The 19812-nt window shown below is 55.6% G+C and overlaps 1 protein-coding gene across 2 annotated transcripts; it reads right to left on the bottom strand.

The window, feature by feature from the left end:
- Nucleotides 1–1782: 1782 nt before the first annotated feature.
- On the bottom strand, nucleotides 1783–12083 carry NR2C2AP (nuclear receptor 2C2 associated protein). Of its 2 annotated transcripts, none has more exons than XM_084614885.1 (6): nucleotides 12065–12083; nucleotides 5197–5433; nucleotides 4343–4433; nucleotides 3808–3913; nucleotides 2962–3029; nucleotides 1783–2373 (listed from the first exon to the last, which is right to left on the bottom strand). In XM_084614885.1, exons 2-6 carry the CDS (start codon nucleotides 5235–5237, stop codon nucleotides 2257–2259), a joined length of 423 nt encoding a protein of 140 aa, XP_084471011.1. In that variant the 5' UTR covers nucleotides 5238–5433; nucleotides 12065–12083; the 3' UTR covers nucleotides 1783–2256. The 2 variants fall into 2 exon arrangements, with proteins under 2 accessions (XP_084471011.1, XP_084471010.1); XM_084614884.1 differs by lacking the exon at nucleotides 12065–12083 and adding an exon at nucleotides 7406–7750.
- Nucleotides 12084–19812: the final 7729 nt, after the last annotated feature.

The raw sequence follows: 19812 nt of genomic DNA, 5'->3' as shown, positions 1-19812 counted from the left end.
GACTCTTCCCCACCAGCTGTCTTCCTTTTTCCATTCATCCCTTTCAGTGCTGGGGTCAGAGGTACCTCCCTCTTTAGTTCTCAGTGCAGGCCCTCTAGGGCTCCCTCTGCAGACAGCTCCATGCCGCCTCCATCCGTCCAGTTGGCTCATCTCTGCGCACAGCTCTGTCTGCTCATCGACAGCATCCAGCCACCAGCGTTGAAGTCCACATGGTCCAAGCTGAGCTCCCGCATTTTCTCCTTCAGTGTCCATTGCTGCGAGGAAACCTCCCCCAGCCCATCTGCACCAGCCCCTGCATCACATAAGTGGCATGAGACCGTTGAAGGTGCTGTAGACGCGTCAATAGGTAGCCATGGCCTGGTCCATGCTTGTGTGCAACGCCACCCTCTGCCAGCTGCAGTTGAAGCCAGGACTTCAGTTAGAAGAAAAACCACCTGACTTATATGCAAAGCCATTAGCTTTGAACCCAAAGAAACCTAACTTGTATTAGACAGGAAAGCTTCTTGCACATAACTAGCACGCTGCCTCACTTAACCAAGGGACTACAGTGTCGAATAACGGCAAAACCAAACGAACCAGAACCCGGCTAATCTACCTGGTTGTGGTGGCTTGTTTATCGCTTTTCCTGCGAGTGCTGAAGTTACACGATGAGGCTTTGGGGAGAGCGGCTTTAGAGAAATGGGATTGTCGTCGTGTTTAAAAACAAAATAACAGAAACGACCCATTTCAGAGAGAGAACTGGAGAGTGTCCTAAGTGGGAACGGGTTGGCTTAGGGTGATTGGTATAAATGGATTTCGATTAGAAACGAGCTCTAAGGGAATCTGGCCTCTGTGATGGGGGCTGGGCTCAGTACCAGAATCAGGACCCCTCCTCCCCCGCCCAAAAGAAAAAAAAAAAACCCCAACGGGGGAATCTTCTGCTACTTACACTCATTGTTGCTCGGGCCCTTTACCAAACAGCACAGAGGCTGCATGCAGATGGGCTGAGGTACTGCAGGCATTCAGCAGATCGTGCATTGCCCCAATGCTGACACAGGACGCTCTGGGGCAGGCAGCCTTGATCATTGGGCTCAGTGGCATTGTTTCCCCCATATGCCATTCCCCACGAGTAAAAGGCCTGGAGAGAGTTGAATGGTGGCTGATTGTGTTTTTATGGAAGTACTCATGATATTTTGGACAACTGGGCACAGGCCCTCTGGTAAATTTACTGCTAGTCTTATCTCGCCCCCTGCAGAGATGAGGGCAGCTAGCCCCATTCTCCATCACAGCTGAGTGTTAGAGGCTTGAGGCGAGCCATGACAGGTGCCATTAGTCCTACCATGTAGGAAGCAGCCCCGTGATATTTCTTAGTTCTCTTTCCTATAGGAGCAGGATTATCCCCACTCTCTCTGAAAGCCCTTGAGTGCATGATCCCAGCTGTCCCCTGGCACCTGCCACCCTCCCCACCTGGGCCAAAGGCTGATCAGTTTGCTGGAGCAGCTGAGCCCTCACCCTACCAGGAAAGAGCAGAGTGGAATTCTCACGCCTGACAAGGGTCTGAAACTCACCAGGCTGCATGGGCTGCACCCTGAGAGCAGGAACCCTGAGGAAGCAGGTGTTCCTGGGGGAACATCCACTTCCCAGCTCTTCAACACCACTTCCTGAACAAAGCCTGGAGCTGCCACCTCTGTGACCCCACTGGACGGGCAGAGTGGGCCCGAGCTGGGGGGAAGGAGGCAGTTTCCAAATTCAGTATGTGATTAGTTTAATCTCTACAGAACAGAACCACTCGCTTGCCCCAAATCCAGTGTGGTCCGGGAGGCGGGAAGCATTTATTCAGCCATTAAACATGAGCTTCATCACGTGATAAGCCACTAGATTACAGCATGTGGATTGTCATGCACTGGTCTGCACTATTCTGGCAGCCCATGAGCACCACGGTGTGCGCCCAGGGGCTTTAGATCCCGCTGAGAGGCCGCAGCTGGGTGGGGAGAGGGCAGGATCTCAGCCTTGTTCTGTTAATGCCCAGCGCTGTTTTCTGTCTGAGCGTTCCCTGGTTTACTTCCAAGTGGCTACATTTCAATTGCAGAACAAGTCTGGCATCTCTCCTCCCTCATAAGAGGCGCTGTCTGCCAAGGCAAATATGCCACCTCGTGCCAGTTCATGCCACTGGGCCCTATTGGACAGGGTGGGAAGGCAGAGTGCCGGCTGATCAAACACCAGGGGAACAAATCCATTCGGGGTGATGAGCTGCAGTTCTGCCATTCCTGTCCCAAGTTAGAGCTTTTCCCCGAGGACGCTGAGGTGATACACGATGATTCTCCCAAAGAAATCCGTGCTGTTCTCAAAGGTGATTTTCAATTTATCCAGCATTGTTTCTTCTGTCCTGAAGCTGTGGATGGAGCAGTAAAGGAAGAAACAAGGGCAATGGGGTACATGACACACACACAACTTCCAGTACAGCAAGAGAGTCACTCACCCAGCACAACCCAATCAATGCAGGTAGGGAGCTAGGGCACGCGCTATATTCTCACCAAAACTGGGGTTCACTTCACATCCCCCAGCTTCCCTGCTACCCTCCTGCACACTGCACAGAGTGCAAGGATTCCATCCAGCAACTGCTCCAACAGATTTAAGGCCACCTGCCTCTCGCCAGGCCCGTGTTAGACAGACCCTGCCCTATTGACGTTGTGCAGCATTGAAATAACTCCCGCAGGGCTGCGGTAGATTCTCCAAGTCTTGTGGCCTGTGCCACACAGGAAGTCAGACCAAGTGATGACAGTGGTGCTTTCTTCTATGGAAGAGCCATTCTAACCTAGCCCCCAGGGGTTCCCAGGGATCAGGATTCACATTGCCCTAGCCAGGGACGCTAACGATCCGACTAACAGACCAAATCTGGTGACGAATCCTGGTCACATGCCACCTGTGACACGTGGTGCATACGCTTAGAAGACCTAGCCCCCAGTGAGAATGAAAGGATATCTGCAGGGCATTGATGTCTTCAGGGTAGAAGTCTGATATCTTCACAAGTTCTTCACCTTTTCTGCCACCTAAGAAGCAAGAGGAGAGGATGGAAATGTCTGTGCTGGTTGCAGAGTTAGATTAGCATGATCACTGGATCTACGCTGGGAACTGGATGTCCAAGTGTCTTTGGTGCTTCTGAAAAATCCCACCCCTATAGCTTTAGTTCAGGACTGGGGGTCAGGCCAAGAACTGGGTTTCAGTCCTCGTTCTGCCACTTAATCTCTCCAGTGCTATCTGTCCAGGTACCCGTATAGCCCTCATTACTCTTGCCTAGACAAGTTGCTTCTGTTTTCCTGGTTATAAAATGCAACCAGCCTAGCCCTGTGAATTCAAAAATTGAACCAAAGTTCTCCCACACACCAGCACTGGGGAAAGACATTCCACACAGAGATGTACGCTGAATTAAATACAGTCGATACTGTAACATCTAGTTCAATGCAATCCTCTGCATCTGGATATACTGCCAGGAACTGAGCTGCAGAAGTGAACACGCCGTGCTGTGGATTTGCGATCCAGTGTGTCGCAGACTCTTTGGGAAGGTGCTTTCACATGAAAGGCACCAGAAAAGTGCATTCACAACAGAAAATAATTATAGTGCATCGGCCACAGATCTTTCTCTGGATTAGTTGTTGTTCAGTTCATCTGGCATGACCGCAGCATCAGTAGAACATTGTCTGAGCCCCAGTCTGCCTCTATCCTGTAATTAGAGCCCTTCCAATTCCTGAAAGATGAGTGACCCTGCAATCGACATGATGAATGGCACAGAATGCCACACGTTGTTCCCCAGCGGGGGAGGCTCTTTACCTTCCAGTGTACACAGCTGGCTTGCAAATCCACCCTGGAACTGAATCTGGAGTTGGGACACCTTGACAGTCTGTGGAAATTCCAGCATCACCCACTGGGAGGAGCCCTGGAGCCAGGAATGAAATGGGAGCACAGGTTACAGTCAGCTTCCATAGGGGCCACCCTGTTACACCCAGCACGGGCGGATTCCGCAGGGAGCCCTGTAAGGCCCATAAAGGTGGGAGTGAGCACCGGTTAAAGTGCCCCCCGCCATGGTTAGTCCCCGGGGCAGAGCTAGGGCACAGCAGAGCGCAGTACAGCATGTACCCAGCGCAGTGGAGTGCTTAAGACAGCAATGCCACAGCGGCAGAGCCCGGGGAGGCAAGCCTGGCAGCCATTCCGTGCTCAGCAATAGCCCCCACGTAAGCTGGGCCGGTAGAACTCCCTTCCCTGATTCTCAGACGGGACGTCTGCTCCAGCGGGGGGACGTGCCGTCACTCCATTTCCCATGGTTGCCCTGACAGAGCAAGCACAGGGGGTCATCCGTGCAGCTCACCTGGTCCGAGTTCCAGCAGGTCTCCTCGCTCGCGTCGAACATGTGCTTCTTCCCGAACTGCTTGGTGTCCCGGTTGAGCACGGAGCTCACTCTGCAGGGACAGAAACCAGACTCGCGAGGGGTGATGCTAGGGGACGGGGCTCTGATGCCCAGTACAGAGAGCGCCCCACTCCCACGGTGAGCCCTGGTATCCACAGACACAAGGCCAAGCTTCTCAGGAGACCGTCTAGAACAACGGGCTCTGCACCAACAAGACCAGGCAGAACAAACCCCTCTGGGATGGAGCCAGGTGTTTGGGAAAGGTGCCAACTACGCAGCCCCAGAGCCTGAATCCCACAGAGCAGGTGCAATGCTGACAGCAGAACAAGCTGCCCCGGACCCCCGTCCCCCACAACACGGACCCTTCAGAGCCCCTCCGAGGGCGGGAAGGGGAGTTCAGGAGCCACCCGTCTCTGCCGACCCCGATAACAAGCGGCTTCAGGAGCATTCGCTGAGCAGGAACGAGGCTGAGAGCCATCAAGCTTGGTTCACTCAGAGCAGCAGAGAGCCACCAGGTGGTAACAACAAGAGCCTCTCCAAGTCCTTTAGCTCCTCTGGGCTTCAGATCTGTGTGTGGAGAGCGTAGCCAGCTGCTGGCATTAACAAATAAGCCATAATCCGTGAGTGCTCTGACCCAGGGCTGACAGGTACACCAGGGGAAACCAGCCCCCCGAGAGTTCACTTTCTCAGAGGCTGGCGGGATTTACCTTCCCGCGCCCCCCCCCTACTCTGACTCGTCCACCAAGGACAAGTTCACTACAGCATGGAAAAATTCAGGGCAGTGGGTTCTTCGGGAGGCAGAAAGGAAAACTCACCTGCTCACAGTCTCACTGCAGATCAAGGGTGCCGTGGGCATGGCGCTGCTGGAAGTATCGCTCCTCTCCAGCACACGCCACTGATGAGGTTCGGTGCCAAAGCACCTAGGTGCAGCCTGCGATGGAGGGGCGCCTGATAATGGGGCCGCAGCAGAGTTGCGGGGTTCAGACGGGAAAGAGAATCCGTTCTCTGCCCTGCTCTGTTTGCTGCTCTGGTAACGTCACAGAACCCGGGTCCTGAAATGAAGGAAACACTCCCCAGAATCAGTTGCAGAGTCTCCAGGAGACAGGTAGCACTATGCACACAGTAGCCTTAGCCAGCCAGCCGTGCCTTGGCTGGGGGGTCGGGAACGATGTGCGGTACCGTGTGGGTCACTGCAGAGGCTGCCCCACCCTGGGTCAGTACCACGACCCCAGTCCTGCACAGGGCAGAACCTGAAGTCAGTGGGGCTGCAAGCAGGTACAGGAGCCCACCTGCAGAGATTGGGGCCCATGTGAAGCACTTGCCTAGATCCTATTTTGATCCAACCCACCATCTGCAACCCCCAAACAGAAATAAGATTAAAACATCACCCAAACAAAACAGTTAATCACGGACTGCGTGCAAACAAGAGGAGGCAGCACGAAAACAAACAGAGGCTGAAAACCCGGCACCTCTCGGGCAAAGAAATCACCCTGAGAACATTAACAATCCATGCACAAAACACCGCCCAGCTATTTCCGCCAAGCAGAGAACTGGAGGATTTCCATCCCGGTGTTCATTTAACTCAATGAACTCAATAAAATGCTGGAACGATCTTTTCCATACCTACCTCCCCCCACCCCCACGCTCTCTCTTAGTTGGCACCTCTGGGCACCAATGTAATGTACCCTAATAATCCCCCGCCCCCCCCAAAAAAATCCACTTTCAGGCTCAGACCAAAACTGGAAAATGCCAGCTCCTAGCGCAGCCATGCTGAGAGCGTCCCCAGGGGTTTAGCATCACGTACTTGGGTTTTATCCACCGCAGCCTCTGAGCCCTTCTGCGTAAAATCAATAACAAGCCTAAGGGGGGGCGGGAGTCTATCCCGGGAAGCAAGGATGCTGAAAAAGATCTGAGGGTCATGGTGAATAGTCAGCTGAACACGGATTCCTGCCCTGCCACTGTGGGTATAAGAGCGAATGCGATCCTGGGATACACAAACAGGGGACTCTGGAGTAGGAGGAGAGAGGATATTTTTGTCTCTGTATTTGGTGCTGGTGCAACCAGGGCTGGAATCCTGTGTCCAGTTCCGGTGCCCACAAATTCAGGAAGGATAGTGACACATTGGAGAGGGCTCAGAGAAGAGTCACAAGAGAGATTAAAGGGTTAGAAAACCTGCCTTAGAGCGATAGACTCCACTGGAGCTCAGTCTATTTAGCTTAACAGAGAAGGTGAAGGGGGGTGTTGGTCCCAGTGTGTCATTATCTACCTGAGGAACAAACATTTAATAAGGGGCTCTTCAGTCTAGCAGGGAAAGATCTAACACAGGAAAAAAGGGCGGGAAGTTGAAGCAAGATATGTCTCCACTACAGACCTTACAGCTCCATCGCTGTGAGGTCTCCCATGTAGCCGCTCCCTGGCGGTGGGAGAGGGCTCCACTTACATTAAACCACCCCAATGAGCGGCCCCAGCTACATCCACAGGACAGCGTCTCCCGCCTACATTGCGCTGCCCACTCGGGCGTGTCTGTCGGTGAAACGTACGTCCCTCGGGGGTGTTTATTCACACCCCGATTGACAAAAGTGATAGTGTAGACATAGCCGCAGGCGGCTAAGGGGGCGGGCAGTAAATTAACCAGTGGAATTTACCAAGGGCGGGGGGCTGCATTCTCCATCACGGCCAATGCTTAAATCGCACGGGATGTTTTCCTAAAAGATCAGCTCCGGGTAGGGTGACCAGATGTCCCGATTTTACAGGGACAGTCCCGATTTTGGAGTCTTTTTCTTATATAGGCTTCTATTACCCCCCACCCCCATCCCGATTTTTCACATTTGCTGTCTCCTCACCCTAGCTCTGGGGGAAAGGCTGGGGCCCCAGGAGGAGCTGACCCCAATGGTCTCTGGCCTCAGACGCTGTGCGCCCCCGTCCCAGCTCAGCGCTCAGGGGGTCACCAAAGCCCCCCGCCCAGCTCCAAGGCAGAACCCGGGATTAGAGAAGGAAGCGCCCCCTGGCCTCCCGCGGACCTACCCCGGCTCCCGAGCGCGCTGCAGGCTGCGCCCTCGCCGTGCGCCCCGGGGAAATGGGCCGGCTACCGGAGGGAGGCGCACGCCGGCCGGGGCGGGGCTGCTCAGGAAGCCCTGAACTGCTTCCTGGGGCTGCCGGGGACTCTTAAAGAGACACAGCCCCGTGGGGAGCGCTGCGCCGGTTCGGGCCCCTCTGTCCCCGCCTCCGGATGGGGGGCTCCAACCCTGCCTTCCCGCTGGGAGGGGGCGGCCGGTGACTCCGCCACGGTCACGCAGCTAGTTTGGAGCACACAGGACTCCAAGCCCCCTCCGGGCCGTCCCAGTGCCCACTCCCCTGTCAAGGCTAGCAAAGGAACCCAGGCGTCCTGGCTCTCAGTCCTCCTACCCCGGCCAAAAGGGCCAGGCTGTCAGAGGTGGGCGGAGAACCCGAGACTCCCGGGTCACCGCCCCCGCTTTAGGCATTAGACCGCTCACAGCTCACCTAGTACCAGGCTGTCCCTAGCGCAGCCGGAGCAAGCCGGGACCCAGCTGACTTTGTAACGAAAGAGGTGCTGGGCCACGGAATTTTTTTGCTTTCATAACATGCAGCAAACCCAGAGGTGCCGGGGGGCCGCGAACCGCCAAGCCCAAAGGTGCCGGGGCTCAGCCCTGGCAGGCCCTGGCGCAAACTAAGCCCTGCAGGGGACCCTCAATGTCATATGCGAATCCTCCAGGACCATTTCATTGCCTCCAGGACGCCACTGTGAGAAAGCTATTAAAGGGCGTGTGTGTGTGGGGGGGCTTGGTGCCAGGACTCCTGGGTTCTGTGCCTGCCTTTGGGATGGAGTGTGGACTGGTGCTTAGAGCAGCAAAGGGTGGTCTTCAGCAGTCCCGACTTCCCACTTCTGGCTTGAACCAGCCTGTGTCCCTGACTTAAATGGGGGTAATGCTGCTCCCCCGGCGCGCAGAAGAAGGTGACAAGACGCTGCCACGCCTGGAAAGCTCACCGAACCGGGCCAGGGCCGGAGCAGACTGGATGCAAGAGGAGGACGCGAGTGTCGTGAGAAAGCGGCCTCTGGCTGAAGGCTGCAAACGTTGCCCTGGAAGCGTTTCACCGTCAGCCCCAAGCTGCGCAACTCCCTGCCCGCCAGAAAGCGCCTTGCGAAATGCAGCTACCGCAAGGCCTCTCCGCCTGTGAGTGGAGGGGCCCCTGGCGCCCGTGCCCGCCACGCGCTGGAAAGTGTCTGAGCACAGCTCGCTGCGCGTGCACGACCGAGACCCCAGGCGTGCGGTGTGTGCGGGCGGATGCAATCCCACAGAAGGTGAACAAGAAGGGAGAAATCCCGGGGAAGCCGGTGCATTTCTTCCTGTGCCCTGTCCTCGCCCTGAGCAGCCAATCCCAGCCTGGGTGACCAGACACATGGGACATTTTGGAGGAACAAAGTGGGGAAAAATGGAAACATTTTTGCTCCGCATTAAACAGGCACCGGGGCAGTTTTTCCTAAACATGTTTGTGATCATGACGGCAGGTGTCAGACAGAGCCAGGGCGGGTGGTTTATGAGCAGCTAGATTGTCTTTCCAGTGCTTTGGCCCATCACTTTAAGTCGAAGTCAAATTTAATTTTACAACCCCTTAATGGTCTCTAGTGCTTACAGCTGCAAAGAAAGGGCTCCAAATGTGGCTCATGGCAGAGCCCTCTTCCTCTGTCTGCAGAGCTCAGGAATGTTTATGGTTACTATTGCACAGCTTTGGGGGTTCCTGGTGCTGCGCCGGGGGAGAATGCACACAGGGCTCATCTCACTGGCTGCTTTCTGACTTCTGGGGCCAGCTCCCGGAGTGTAATCCTGTTCCACGCAGCCACCCAGTGATTGTGGAAGTGTACACCAGCCTCCTGGGGAAGGCTCTGTAATGGCCCATTACATGCAGCATGATGGCAGGGGAATTACTCAGAGCAGAACAATCAGGGAAGGAATTAAACAAATTGAAATGATGATCTGGAAATTGCTTGAACATAATGACCCCAGCCAATCAAGGAATGTCCCAGTTCCTTCAGTTCCCAGGTTAGACATTTGTCGGGTGTCACTTAATGTTGCAAATACAACCTCTTATTTTGCAGCATCCCTCATCCTGCCACTCTAAGCACTGTCACTGTCTAAGCACTCCCACCCTCCACACCAGGGCCCCCCTCAACACTCCAGGATGGTTGGAGTAAGGAGAACAGGAGGGGAGGGGAGGAAATATCCTTCCTAGAGCTGATCAAAAGGGGTCTGTGCAGCCAGCATTCCCGACAGATCCCTCAGGCACTAAGGACTCGGTTGCACAGGAATGAATGACCAGAGAGCCAAAGACAGAAGCAGAACTGAGAGGCAGAGATTGATCCTGGAGGATGTTTCCATTCCAGTGCTCCCCAAACTCTGTCCCACCAGATCGTCCTGCAGGGGACAGATTTAATTTATGCCACGGATAAAGGGTTCTCTCCCCGCCACACACCCCCTCCTCCCTATGGGGGTTCCAGAAGAGCCACTTCTACCAGAATTTCCCAATGGCAACTGCCAGCCAGTGCAGGTTCACTCAGCAGACTGGGGAACCCAGCCCCTGATGTCTGGGACGAAGGAAGGATTATTATCCCGTTTCACACCTGGAGCAAGGCCCAGTGACTTGACCGAGGGTTCTGTGGCAGAGCCAGAAACCGACCCCAGCTCTCCTGATTCCCAGCCCAACCACAGGGGAATTCCTCTTCCTCAGCAGAAGGTTCCCAAGTGGTGCTGCCAGCGAGGGACAATGTGGAGTTCTGCCAACACCTGCCACTTGCACGCGAGGGCTGGCCAACGAGATGAGGCCGGAGTGGTCTCCACTGGGGGAGGCGCTGCCAGGGCCTGGGCCAGCTGGTCAAATTGCCTGTTAGCCAATGGGAAATCGAAGCTGGAGGCACAAGTTGATTGAGCACCGGGGAAGCTGAGCATCAACAATCCAGGATGTGGAGCTGCGTCCCGACACGCAAACGGGCACCCTGGATTGCTGTGAGCCAAGGGCTGGGGGAGAACCTGGGGGGAAATGGCACCCATTGAGCGTTTGTTACACTGGGAATTACATGGCCAAGACCCCGCTAAGCTCTCGCTGCAACCCAGTCACCGGAGACTGAGACGGGCTCAGAACCGATCCACAACAGTCTTGTCTGGACGGTGCGGGAGGCGCGGCACTCCTTGGAAATAGGTGGCTGCATGTCACTTCCTTTGAACCACGTGGTGGGGCCAGTGGCTGCCAGTGGCTTGCGGAGTGTGCACCAGGGTAAGTGTGTGTGTGTGTTTGTGTACTGCCATGCGGGGGAGTAGAGGGAGGGTGTGTGCATATGTTTGTGAATGGGAGTTTGCACGTATATTGGTGATGTGTGCCCATGACAATCAGCACTACTACCTCAAGCCTTTACAACTCACCTCATCCCACGCCATCTTTGCCATCACATCTGGGGCATGTGCCCTGCCGGCTGCTGGTGCAATCTGAGCAGGAAATGCTCCGGCTCTGCCCTCCGAGGCCCCAGGAGCCCAGACAGAGAGGGGAGTTCGAAGGTTTTCCCTTTCCTAAGCTGTGAGCTGCCCTCATCACCGGTGCATAGATCTCACCGTCCGGCCCCACCAACCTCAGCCAGCCAGCTCAGGTTTGCAGGACTGCCAGGTCAGGGGCAGCAGGCAACCACTGGATTCAAATGTCAGGGCTGAATGGAGGGAGGGGTCCCCAATACCTTGCCATGGGGAGGGGTCAGGCTAAATGTCTGGTCCCACAGGAACCCAGCAAAGAGCCCCCAGCACCTCCCTGAAGAGCAATCAGACCGCATCAAATACCCCCCACCCTGCGCCAACCCTTATCCAGAGAAAGGCAAAGCCAGTGTAACCCACTGGTTCTATGCTCATTGCTGGTCACCCCTTAGAGGCTGGTCCTCCTATGAGGATTACAGCCTACTACTGGGAGCGGCTAATAGAGTCTCTCCTTCTGCTAAAGTGCTGGAGGCCCTGTTTTTAGCACCGGTTCAGTCCCTGCCAAGAACTCGTGGTTGTGGGGCATTGCATGGGACCCCTCCTCTTTATTCAAATATTCTAGATACAGAAACTTCTCGAGAGCCCTCGGGACCGACACCTGCCTCCCCTCACTCTCAAGCAGGAGCACTGCAGGCTCTCACCTGGCTCGAAGTATTCACCAAACAGAGGCACCATGCCTCTCCTATTCCCCCCGAGCCCGAATTCATCCACTTACTTCAGTGGGATCACACCAGCACAGATCTGAACCTGGGGAGGCAGGAATTCGGCCTTTGAACCGCAGGGCCTGCTAGGGACGGGTTGGCCACAGGCTGGGCCTGGGCAGTAGGTGGCACTGGTGGCCCACAGCAGAGAAAAGCCAGCAGGCCAGGTAATTGCCCGGCCCCTTTTCTTCCTCTGTCTGGCTGCATCTCAGCCAACAAAAGCGCAGCCACATCTGGAGGCAACACCTGGATTTGCCCCAGTTCGCTGCTGCACATTATTAAACTGGGACCTGCCGGGGCAGAGCAGCCAGCGGTGGCGGAGAAGCAGGGAACAACTGCGAAAGAGAGAAATAATCACCCCACACACACGCTTACACACAGGCACCAGCAGCAGCTGTCTAAAATTAACCTTCCCTGGCATATGGTGCATTCTCACTTCTCCAATTTACCTGCAGCTTTGCAGAGGCGCCCTTGGAATACAATGAGTCAGCTCCAGGCACTTGATCGCCAGTCCCCAGAACCCCCCTGCCTTAGGCAATCTTCCCAGCCGACGCGCTGCGAGAGGAAATCAAAACCAAACCCAAACGCATTATCCGCAGCACTCCCGAGCCTCCAGGTTTCCCCCCCCCGTCGCTGTGTCTGGATGAGTCACGCTCTGAGTGCACGCAGCCTGCCTGGGCTTGCTGAAAAGCAAAAAGCAAATCGACCCCCACCCCAAAGCTTTCCTCCTCGTGTGATCAGCACGAATGGACCCAGGCCAAGGCTGAGTCCAGGGCTTGGGGTCTGGGGCAATCACCCTTGGGTCCCCGGTGACCACAACTGGAGTCCCCCCACACACGTGTGTGTACACGCACACACACACAGTGCCTCAGAAAAATCAGACAGCTCACGCTGGGCTCAGAGAAACTGGAGGCCTCCCTACTCAGGGTCCGCTCTTGAAAATCACAAGTGCTTGAGCTCTGCCCAATCCAAATCCCGGTCACCGTCCCCATTCTGCAACAGGACTCAGTGGCTGGCTGACGTGGGAGCTGGGTGTGGTCCGTGGTATGTCACACGTGGCCTAGGGCCTGCAGGGCTGCAATGGGGAGCCAGGGGGCAAGTGGGCTCCTAGCAGGCTCAGCCTGCTCCCCAGCTCCCAGCCACCTCTGACTCCCACAGCTCACTTCCATCGTGTCCCATCTCGGGGCTCCAGCACTGAATTGTCCTGACACAACGCGTCTGGAAGGGCCCAGCCTCTGACACAAGTCAGGGGCTGTGCATCTCCAGCGTTGGCGGCCCTCGGTGAGGGACAACGGCTGGTCAGGGCCTTTTCTGCACCGAGCCAGCATGGGGCCTAAGTCTGACTGAAGTCTTGCTTCCCAGGCTGGTGCATCGGCCCTGTGCTTTGGACCACGCCCCCATGGTGTTTGGCAAGCTGGCCTGTGCCCTCTCCAGCCAGCCCTGGGGCACTGCAGGGAGATGGCTCTAGCTCGCTGAGCCAGGGAGCACAGACACTAGGCAGTGCCCTGCACGGGGGGAAGAGGTGGGGACGACGACAACACAGCACAGGGCACTAAATGGACGTCATCTGGTGGCCAATGTGCCATGCACCTAGTCACTGGCAGTGAGCAAATTAACAAAGCAAGAAAGCCGCACAGTTAATGAGCGGTGGAATAATTAACCAGACTGCAGGAGCAGCACCAGTCCATGAGGATCGCTGACCCTCGGCCACAGACTTGCTGCTAATTGGAGAGGATAACCGCCCCCCACCCCCAGCAACTTCACAGCCGTAAGGTAGGGAGGGGATCTCTTACAGGCCTAGCTGGGATTCTCAGCTCTGCTCAGCATTGACCATGACCTGGTAACAGCTGGGGCAATGGAATCTCCTGCCCAAGGAGCCAGCCAGGCCCAAGACATCACAGCTGCCTTGGTACTTCCTGCTCAGCTTTGATCCTGGGGTGCTGCCTGCCCACAGCCACTGAGAACTGCTGGCACACGTATTACAGTAGCACCCAGAGGCCCTGCAGTGCCCGGTGCTGCTCAGACCCAGAACGGACAATTTAAATAGACAGAGGCTTGGAGGGGGCGACAGACTTGCCCGAGGTCCTCCTGCAGCAGAGAGGGGATTAGACCTCAGTTCTCCGGAGCCCCCAGCCCATGCCCTGCCCATTGGGCTATGCTGCCTCTCAGTTGGAGCCAGGGGAATGCAGCCGTGGAGACATCATTCCCCAGAGCGTAGCACTGACAGACGCACAGACCGACAGTCTTATGCTTCCACAGCACCTCTCAGGAGGCCAAACCCACAGCAATGCTGAGCCTTCGGTGTTAGTGGCGGATACAGGTGCCCAGCTCAAGAGACACACAGGGCATGTCTGTGTCCGGGAGCCCCCTGTCTGCCCCCGGCACTTAGCGCTCACTCCGCCCCCCCTTCCCCGGCAGCCCTGTCCTGCCTGCTCCTTTCTTCCAGGTCACTGACGTGTGGAATGAGCTAAATCAGACCCAAGCCCAACCCCTGTGGAGCTGCCCACTGCCTGCCATGGCTGGGCCAGGCACATCCTTGCCAGAGCTGCTCACCCATGACTGGACTCTCTGGTGAGCCTCTTGTGCAGCACTGCGTCGAATGCAGCAGTAACCGATACCCCAGATCCCCTGTCAGCCCCTGGTGCTGCGTCCATGCTTGGTTTGTTAGGCATCATCTTCCCACTGCTTACAGGAGCCGGATGAGCCAGCCAGGGACCATCAGACAGTGCAGCAGGGCGTGGGTGGTGCAGGCTTGTACACACACGCATGCACGCACAGACCCACATACAAACGTACACAGGTGCACGCATACATATGCACAGAGCCTCACGTGCACACTCCCAGTGGCGTGCACACACACACAGGCGCCCATTCACACCACTGCTCAACCAACGGGCTTCAAGTCCGAAGCACGGCGAGCCAGCCTCTGGTCCATGGACTGAGGCTGCTAATGAGGAAGGTGGTCACAGCCAATTTGTCAGGGGAGTTGGGAACTGAAGTGGGCCCAGCCCCCCCATTTCACAAAGGCCACCCAACAGCACCAGCTGATAATGGAGCCAGTCCCCAGCCACCTGGGCTGGAGTTGGGGGGAACAGTTTTACGTACCCCCAGATCCAGTGATGAATACTGCTGCCCACTCAGGGTGCTCTGATGGCCCCTCCCCGGCGGGAGCAGACAGCTGGTCTGGAGAGCTGAGGCCACAGATGCTGGACTGGGGGTGTCTTCTGGGGGAAGCAGAGTTCACAGTGCAGGGTGATGGCAAAATGCATCAGTCAAGCCAGGCCTGTGGCATCGATTCAAGCAGCTGTGGGAGTGCTGCGGCCCAGGGGAGCTGCAAGATGGCAGCTGGGATGCCCAGGGGAGGCCGATGTGCCCCTGCCCATGAGGAGAGAGGCAATGCTGGCTTACAGGGTTATAATGTCTTTCATCCCCAAAGATCCCAAAGTGTTTATCGATTGCATATACCTGCATGCAAGGTACCCATAGCCACCTTGGGGTGCGGCCTGCCTGGGCTTAACAAAACAGCCGCTTAGGGCTGAAAAAGAGGAGAATTGCATCCGCTTGACACTGCAGCAGGGAGCTGGAGTGGGGGTGGGGAAGGACACCAAGGTTAACATCCCCGAGATCATTAAAGACTGTGAGTCCTTGGGCCTCAGTTCCTTTCCCCTCCCTGAGCCAGGCTGCGGAGGAGTGGCCGGCAGTGGAGAATGGACAGAGCATCTGGAGGAATTTTGAAGGTGGCCCCAGCAGGGGAGAGCTGAGGGCTGAGAATGAGGTTCATGTCAGATCAAGGAGAAAAAAGAAAAAAACATGCTTGATGAGAGGGAAGCAGCAATCAAGTTTATTCAGCTTAACGATCTCTGAGTTAGCAAAGTTCGGCAGCCAGGCCAAGGGCTTGTCAAGCAATGTGCAGCACTGCCGACATCTGAGACAAGCAAGGATGGGCGCTCTGCACCGGCCTGCTAGGGGTCTTATTGGGATGGACAGGAGCGTGTCCCAGGGGGTTAACCCAGCTGGTTTTGCCGGGGGGGGGGGGGGATGGATTTCTGTGCTAGGTGAATTATTAACCCTGGAATGTGCCACTTTGTTCCAATCTGCGAAGCAAAATTTTAAATTCAGATGAATTTAATGAACGAACAGCAATACCGAGCACGGGCTCCCAAGCCCCTGACTCGGCCCCAGCCTTGCCGAGCAGGAGGAAAGCTGCTCCCTGTTTCGCAGATTGGGATCCGACACCCTACGCACCGTGTTCTCCCATGGGCCACAGCTTTACCGCCGCTCTGTTGCTGTGCCAGCCAGCTCCAAGCTTGCAAATATCAGAAGTCCCCCCAAAATCAAATCATGAGACTTTAACCATACTAAACGCTGGGTCTTTTTCGTTTGCCTTTGGGGTGTAGAGTCTTTAGGGGATCCATTTTCAAGCTTTTCTCCACGATTACAAGAACTTGAAGCCACTGGGGCTCTGGCTCTCTGGCGCGTGCGGGAGGCAAAAGTGCCTGGGGTAGTGCCCAGGCCAAGAGAAAGGGCTCTTCCCGGGGAGGCCTGGCTGAGCAAGAAGGGGGCCCGGGCACATTCTGAGCCACAGGGGGAGCTGGTGGCAGAGCCAGGCTTCGGGCTCAGGAGCGCCCAGTCCTTCGATCGGACCCCCAGCTCAGGCATCACCCCTCTGCCAGAGCACACGTGCCTCCCGGACACTCTGCTGCCAGAGGGGAGATCGGCCCTTCCAGCCCAGCTCTCCCCATGCTCACCTAGGGCGGTGTTTACTTCCCCTAAAGCTGGTGTAACCCCCCACTCGCACACACACATACACACAGCAGAGCCAGGGCCCCTTCCCAGCCGCTTAAGGGAAACCGCCACAGAGTGCCACTCCCGAGCCCGTGCTCGTGTCCCTCAGCAGAGGCTAATGGGGAGAGACGGTTGCTCGGGGCAGCGTCTGTCGGCTCAGATTAGAGGGCGCTCGCTGGCTGTGGGATTCCTGCCCCCTGAGCCAGGACGGGGAAGGTGAGAAACCTGCTGCCTGAGCCGTCGGCAGCCAGTCCCTGGCGCGGCCAATCCCAGCTCCCACGGGGCCTCGCTGGGGAGACGTGCATGCAATGGCAGGAGGGGAAGCTTCATGGGGCTACGGACCAGATTCCAGCTGGGGTGGGGTGGGGGGCTGATTCTCTGTTCCCTTTTCCCTGGGCTTGGAGTGGGACTTTGTGCTGCCCACGTTCTGGGGCACTGCAGGGCCCTGCCTGGCTTCTGGTATCAGTTAGAGCCACCTCAGGGCTACTCTGCCTTGCACTCCACTCCCCATGGCTGCTGAGATGCAGAGAATAGCCAGAGTGCAGTGCCCTCTGGCCATGCCCAGGGCCCTGCTTGGCCAGGGACTGGGAGCAGAGCGCTGCGCAGGGGGGATTCTCCCCTTTATGCTGCCAGAGTGTAGTAAAGGGGCTTTAGCCAGGTGCTGGAGCAATTTCCTTAAATTTCCCAGGATCTGTTATAAACCTTCCCCCTAATTTTACTACCTTCTTTCCTTCTTCCCTGCTGCCCATCCCCCACTGAGAGACATTGTCCCTTCTCCCTGGTGATTCACACCCCCCCCCTCCGCCCAATCCCCAGCGCCAAGCGAGCAGAATTTGCATAGTAATGAAGGCCTGGGAGTTGCAAAATATCTGGCAATCATGTTTGAAATCTGTTCAATTAGCAACTTTTCAGGACTATTTATCCATCATGTCAGCAGCTTGGAGTGCAGCGGAGGAAAAAAACCCCACCCAGCTCCTAGAGATTGCTAATTGAGCCACTTCTGATGTGTGTTTTGTCCTCGTTTTTTCTATGACAACTGTGCAGAATGGAAGGTTGCCTTTTTATTCTCTTCCTCCTTTAGGAGGCAGCTCTTAATATGCTGGTAATTAAGGGCTCATTTGGCTCAGGTTCCTTTTAAAAGAAAACATTCTTGCAGAAGCAAAAAGAAGTCTTTAACAATAACAGTGCCTTTATGGCAAACGTATTGGCACCGAGCAGTGGTCAGGTCTTCTGACTGGCAAGCTCAATTGCTGTGAGCCAGCCCCAGGACCCCTCTTATCGCTGTGGCATGGTAGCACCTCCAGACTCTGACAGAGATCAGAGCCTCATTGTGCTGGGTTCTGCAGATACACACGGCGAGAGACAGTCCCTACCCTGACCCAGATCAGAGTCCCATTGTGCTGGGTACTGCAGATACACATCAAGGGACAGGCCTGCCCTCCAAAAGCTCACAAACAAAACAGACAAAAAGCATTATTGAGGCTCAGAGAAATTAACGAACAGTGAGTCTGTGCAGCACCAGGACTCCAGCCCAGGGCTCCAAAGCCCCAGACCATCTTCCCTGCCTGTCAAGTGGTGGGTGAACAGCTCCAGATTCCTGGTTTAAGTTTAGACCCGAGACTCTGTTCCAATTCAGCTAGGGTCAGTAATGGCTGGAAATCGCTCACTGCCATTTCATGGCCAACTTGAACTGGGTTTGGTGGCTCTCAGCCCAGCTCCTGGTGTTCTGGGGTTCACGTGGCAGACCCACCAAGGTCTGAATGGACCATCCAGGGGGTGCACCCTTGTGGCCCATAGAGGCTGAGGCACCTAATGGACAATGCTTGCGGGACGCTTGCCCTGGCTCTGCCCAGACTGTACTCATCCTGTGCATAGAGCACAGCTCCCACTTAGAGCTTAGGAGTGGGTGCATCCCTACAGCCCCTTAGACAGTCTGCTCTGGTGTATTTGCCCGTTCTGGCCCTGACCCTGCTGTGGGGCTCAGTCCATTAGCACAGCCCCTAGTCTGCATCCAGGACTTGCTGCTTACATAGCTAGCCCATTGCTTTCACCAGAACGCTGCATGGGACGGCCATGGGCCGTAGGCTCCAGCTGCCCAGCACAGCCTGCCTGGGGGTGAACTGGAAGGAGCAGCAATGGGCTGGGCTGGGCATCATCTCCCGCAGGGCTGAGCTGGTCGTTACCTACCCTGGGCCAAGCCACTCTGGGCAGTGTCGCTCCCCCAGGGTAAGCTGGTCTCAGCAGTAGACGATGCTCCTTGTAACTCTTCATCCGCCCTCCCCCTTATTTTGCTTTGGAAGCTGGGTCGAAGGGAAAGCATCTTAACTGTAGCTCGGCTAATCACACACTGGGGCTGGGTCTGCTACCTCTGGAGCCCCATCCTTGGCCCTATCTGAGTGGCAGCCCGCGGTTCCTCCCACCGATATCTCTGCTGGGAAAGGCAGGTGAAATTAACTTTTTAAATAGCCAGCAGCCCCTTCACAGACAGTCCGTCTGATCTATTGTGTCTTTGCTGCAGCCCCGGCATTTTAACTTCTGCTCTGGGTTTTCTGGGGGCTCCCTGTCATTTTTCTGATCCAGCGTGAGCTTCACTTAAACACTGAGGCAAAAGGGGAAGGAAAAAAAGAACCAAGGTCTTCCATCACCCTGGTGCCTTTCACCCGCCAGTAATTTCCTCTCCAAAGCCTTCTCAGCAAATTATCTGTTATTCTGACCAGTTTAGAGAGTGCTCACGATAAATAGACATCTCCCAACCTGGCATCTGGAAACTGGGGATGGCCAGTGCCTGCAATGGCAAATTCAAAGCTGTGCACAAAAAATATCACATTCAATGCTTATTATCTGGAGCTGCCAAGCTAGAGACAAACAATCCAGTGATGAGTGGCTGCCGCATTGCTCCAGACACCCACCGTTTACGTTATTTTTTGACAATGCTTTGTTGGCATAAAAAGCAAAGACATCAAGGAAAACCTGAAACCAGGGTCTGGATCCTAGAGCCTTCCTCAAAGCCACTTGAAAATGACACAGGACTTTTCCTTGCCTTCAGTGGGCGCTGGGTTGGGCCCTTAATAAAAGGAGGGCAAAGTTCCTAGTCAATTTCACACCTACATCCCATGTTACTGTTTCCCCTGCTATAAACTAAAAAGGATAACGGAACCCAACACCCTGCGCCCAATAAAAGCCGGAGAGAGCAGCCAGAAAGCAGCTCTGCTTCCCAGGGACTATTTTTTATGGACAACACAGCATTTTATGATGGACATTTACAGGCAGATGGCTGTTCCCCCAGTGTTTTACAGGCTGTCTGTATGCAGACACAGAGCTGTCAGCCCCAGGATTGCCATGCAAATCTATTTTTTGCCTGCAGGAGAAAATTACCCCTCTGATGCTGATTGCAGGGAAAGCAACGTCCCAG

Source organism: Lepidochelys olivacea, assembly GCF_965140295.1.
Source record: "Lepidochelys olivacea isolate rLepOli2 genome assembly, chromosome: 25".
In the NCBI taxonomy this organism is placed as follows: Eukaryota; Metazoa; Chordata; order Testudines; family Cheloniidae; genus Lepidochelys; species Lepidochelys olivacea.
Note: the sequence above shows the minus strand (reverse complement) of the source record. Positions and strands in the feature narration are given on the sequence as shown.

What these genes read in the sequence shown, in the direction of transcription:
- NR2C2AP (XM_084614885.1), bottom strand. Translation starts at nt 5,237, where the DNA reads ATGCCCACGGCACCCTTGATCTGCAGTGAGACTGTGAGCAG. An exon ending in TGCAGTGAGACTGTGAGCAG is followed by an intron (nt 4,434 to 5,196) that starts GTGAGTTTTCCT and finishes CTGTCCCTGCAG; the next exon opens with AGTGAGCTCCGTGCTCAACC. An exon ending in AAGACATCAATGCCCTGCAG is followed by an intron (nt 2,374 to 2,961) that starts ATATCCTTTCAT and finishes TGCTCCATCCAC; the next exon opens with AGCTTCAGGACAGAAGAAAC.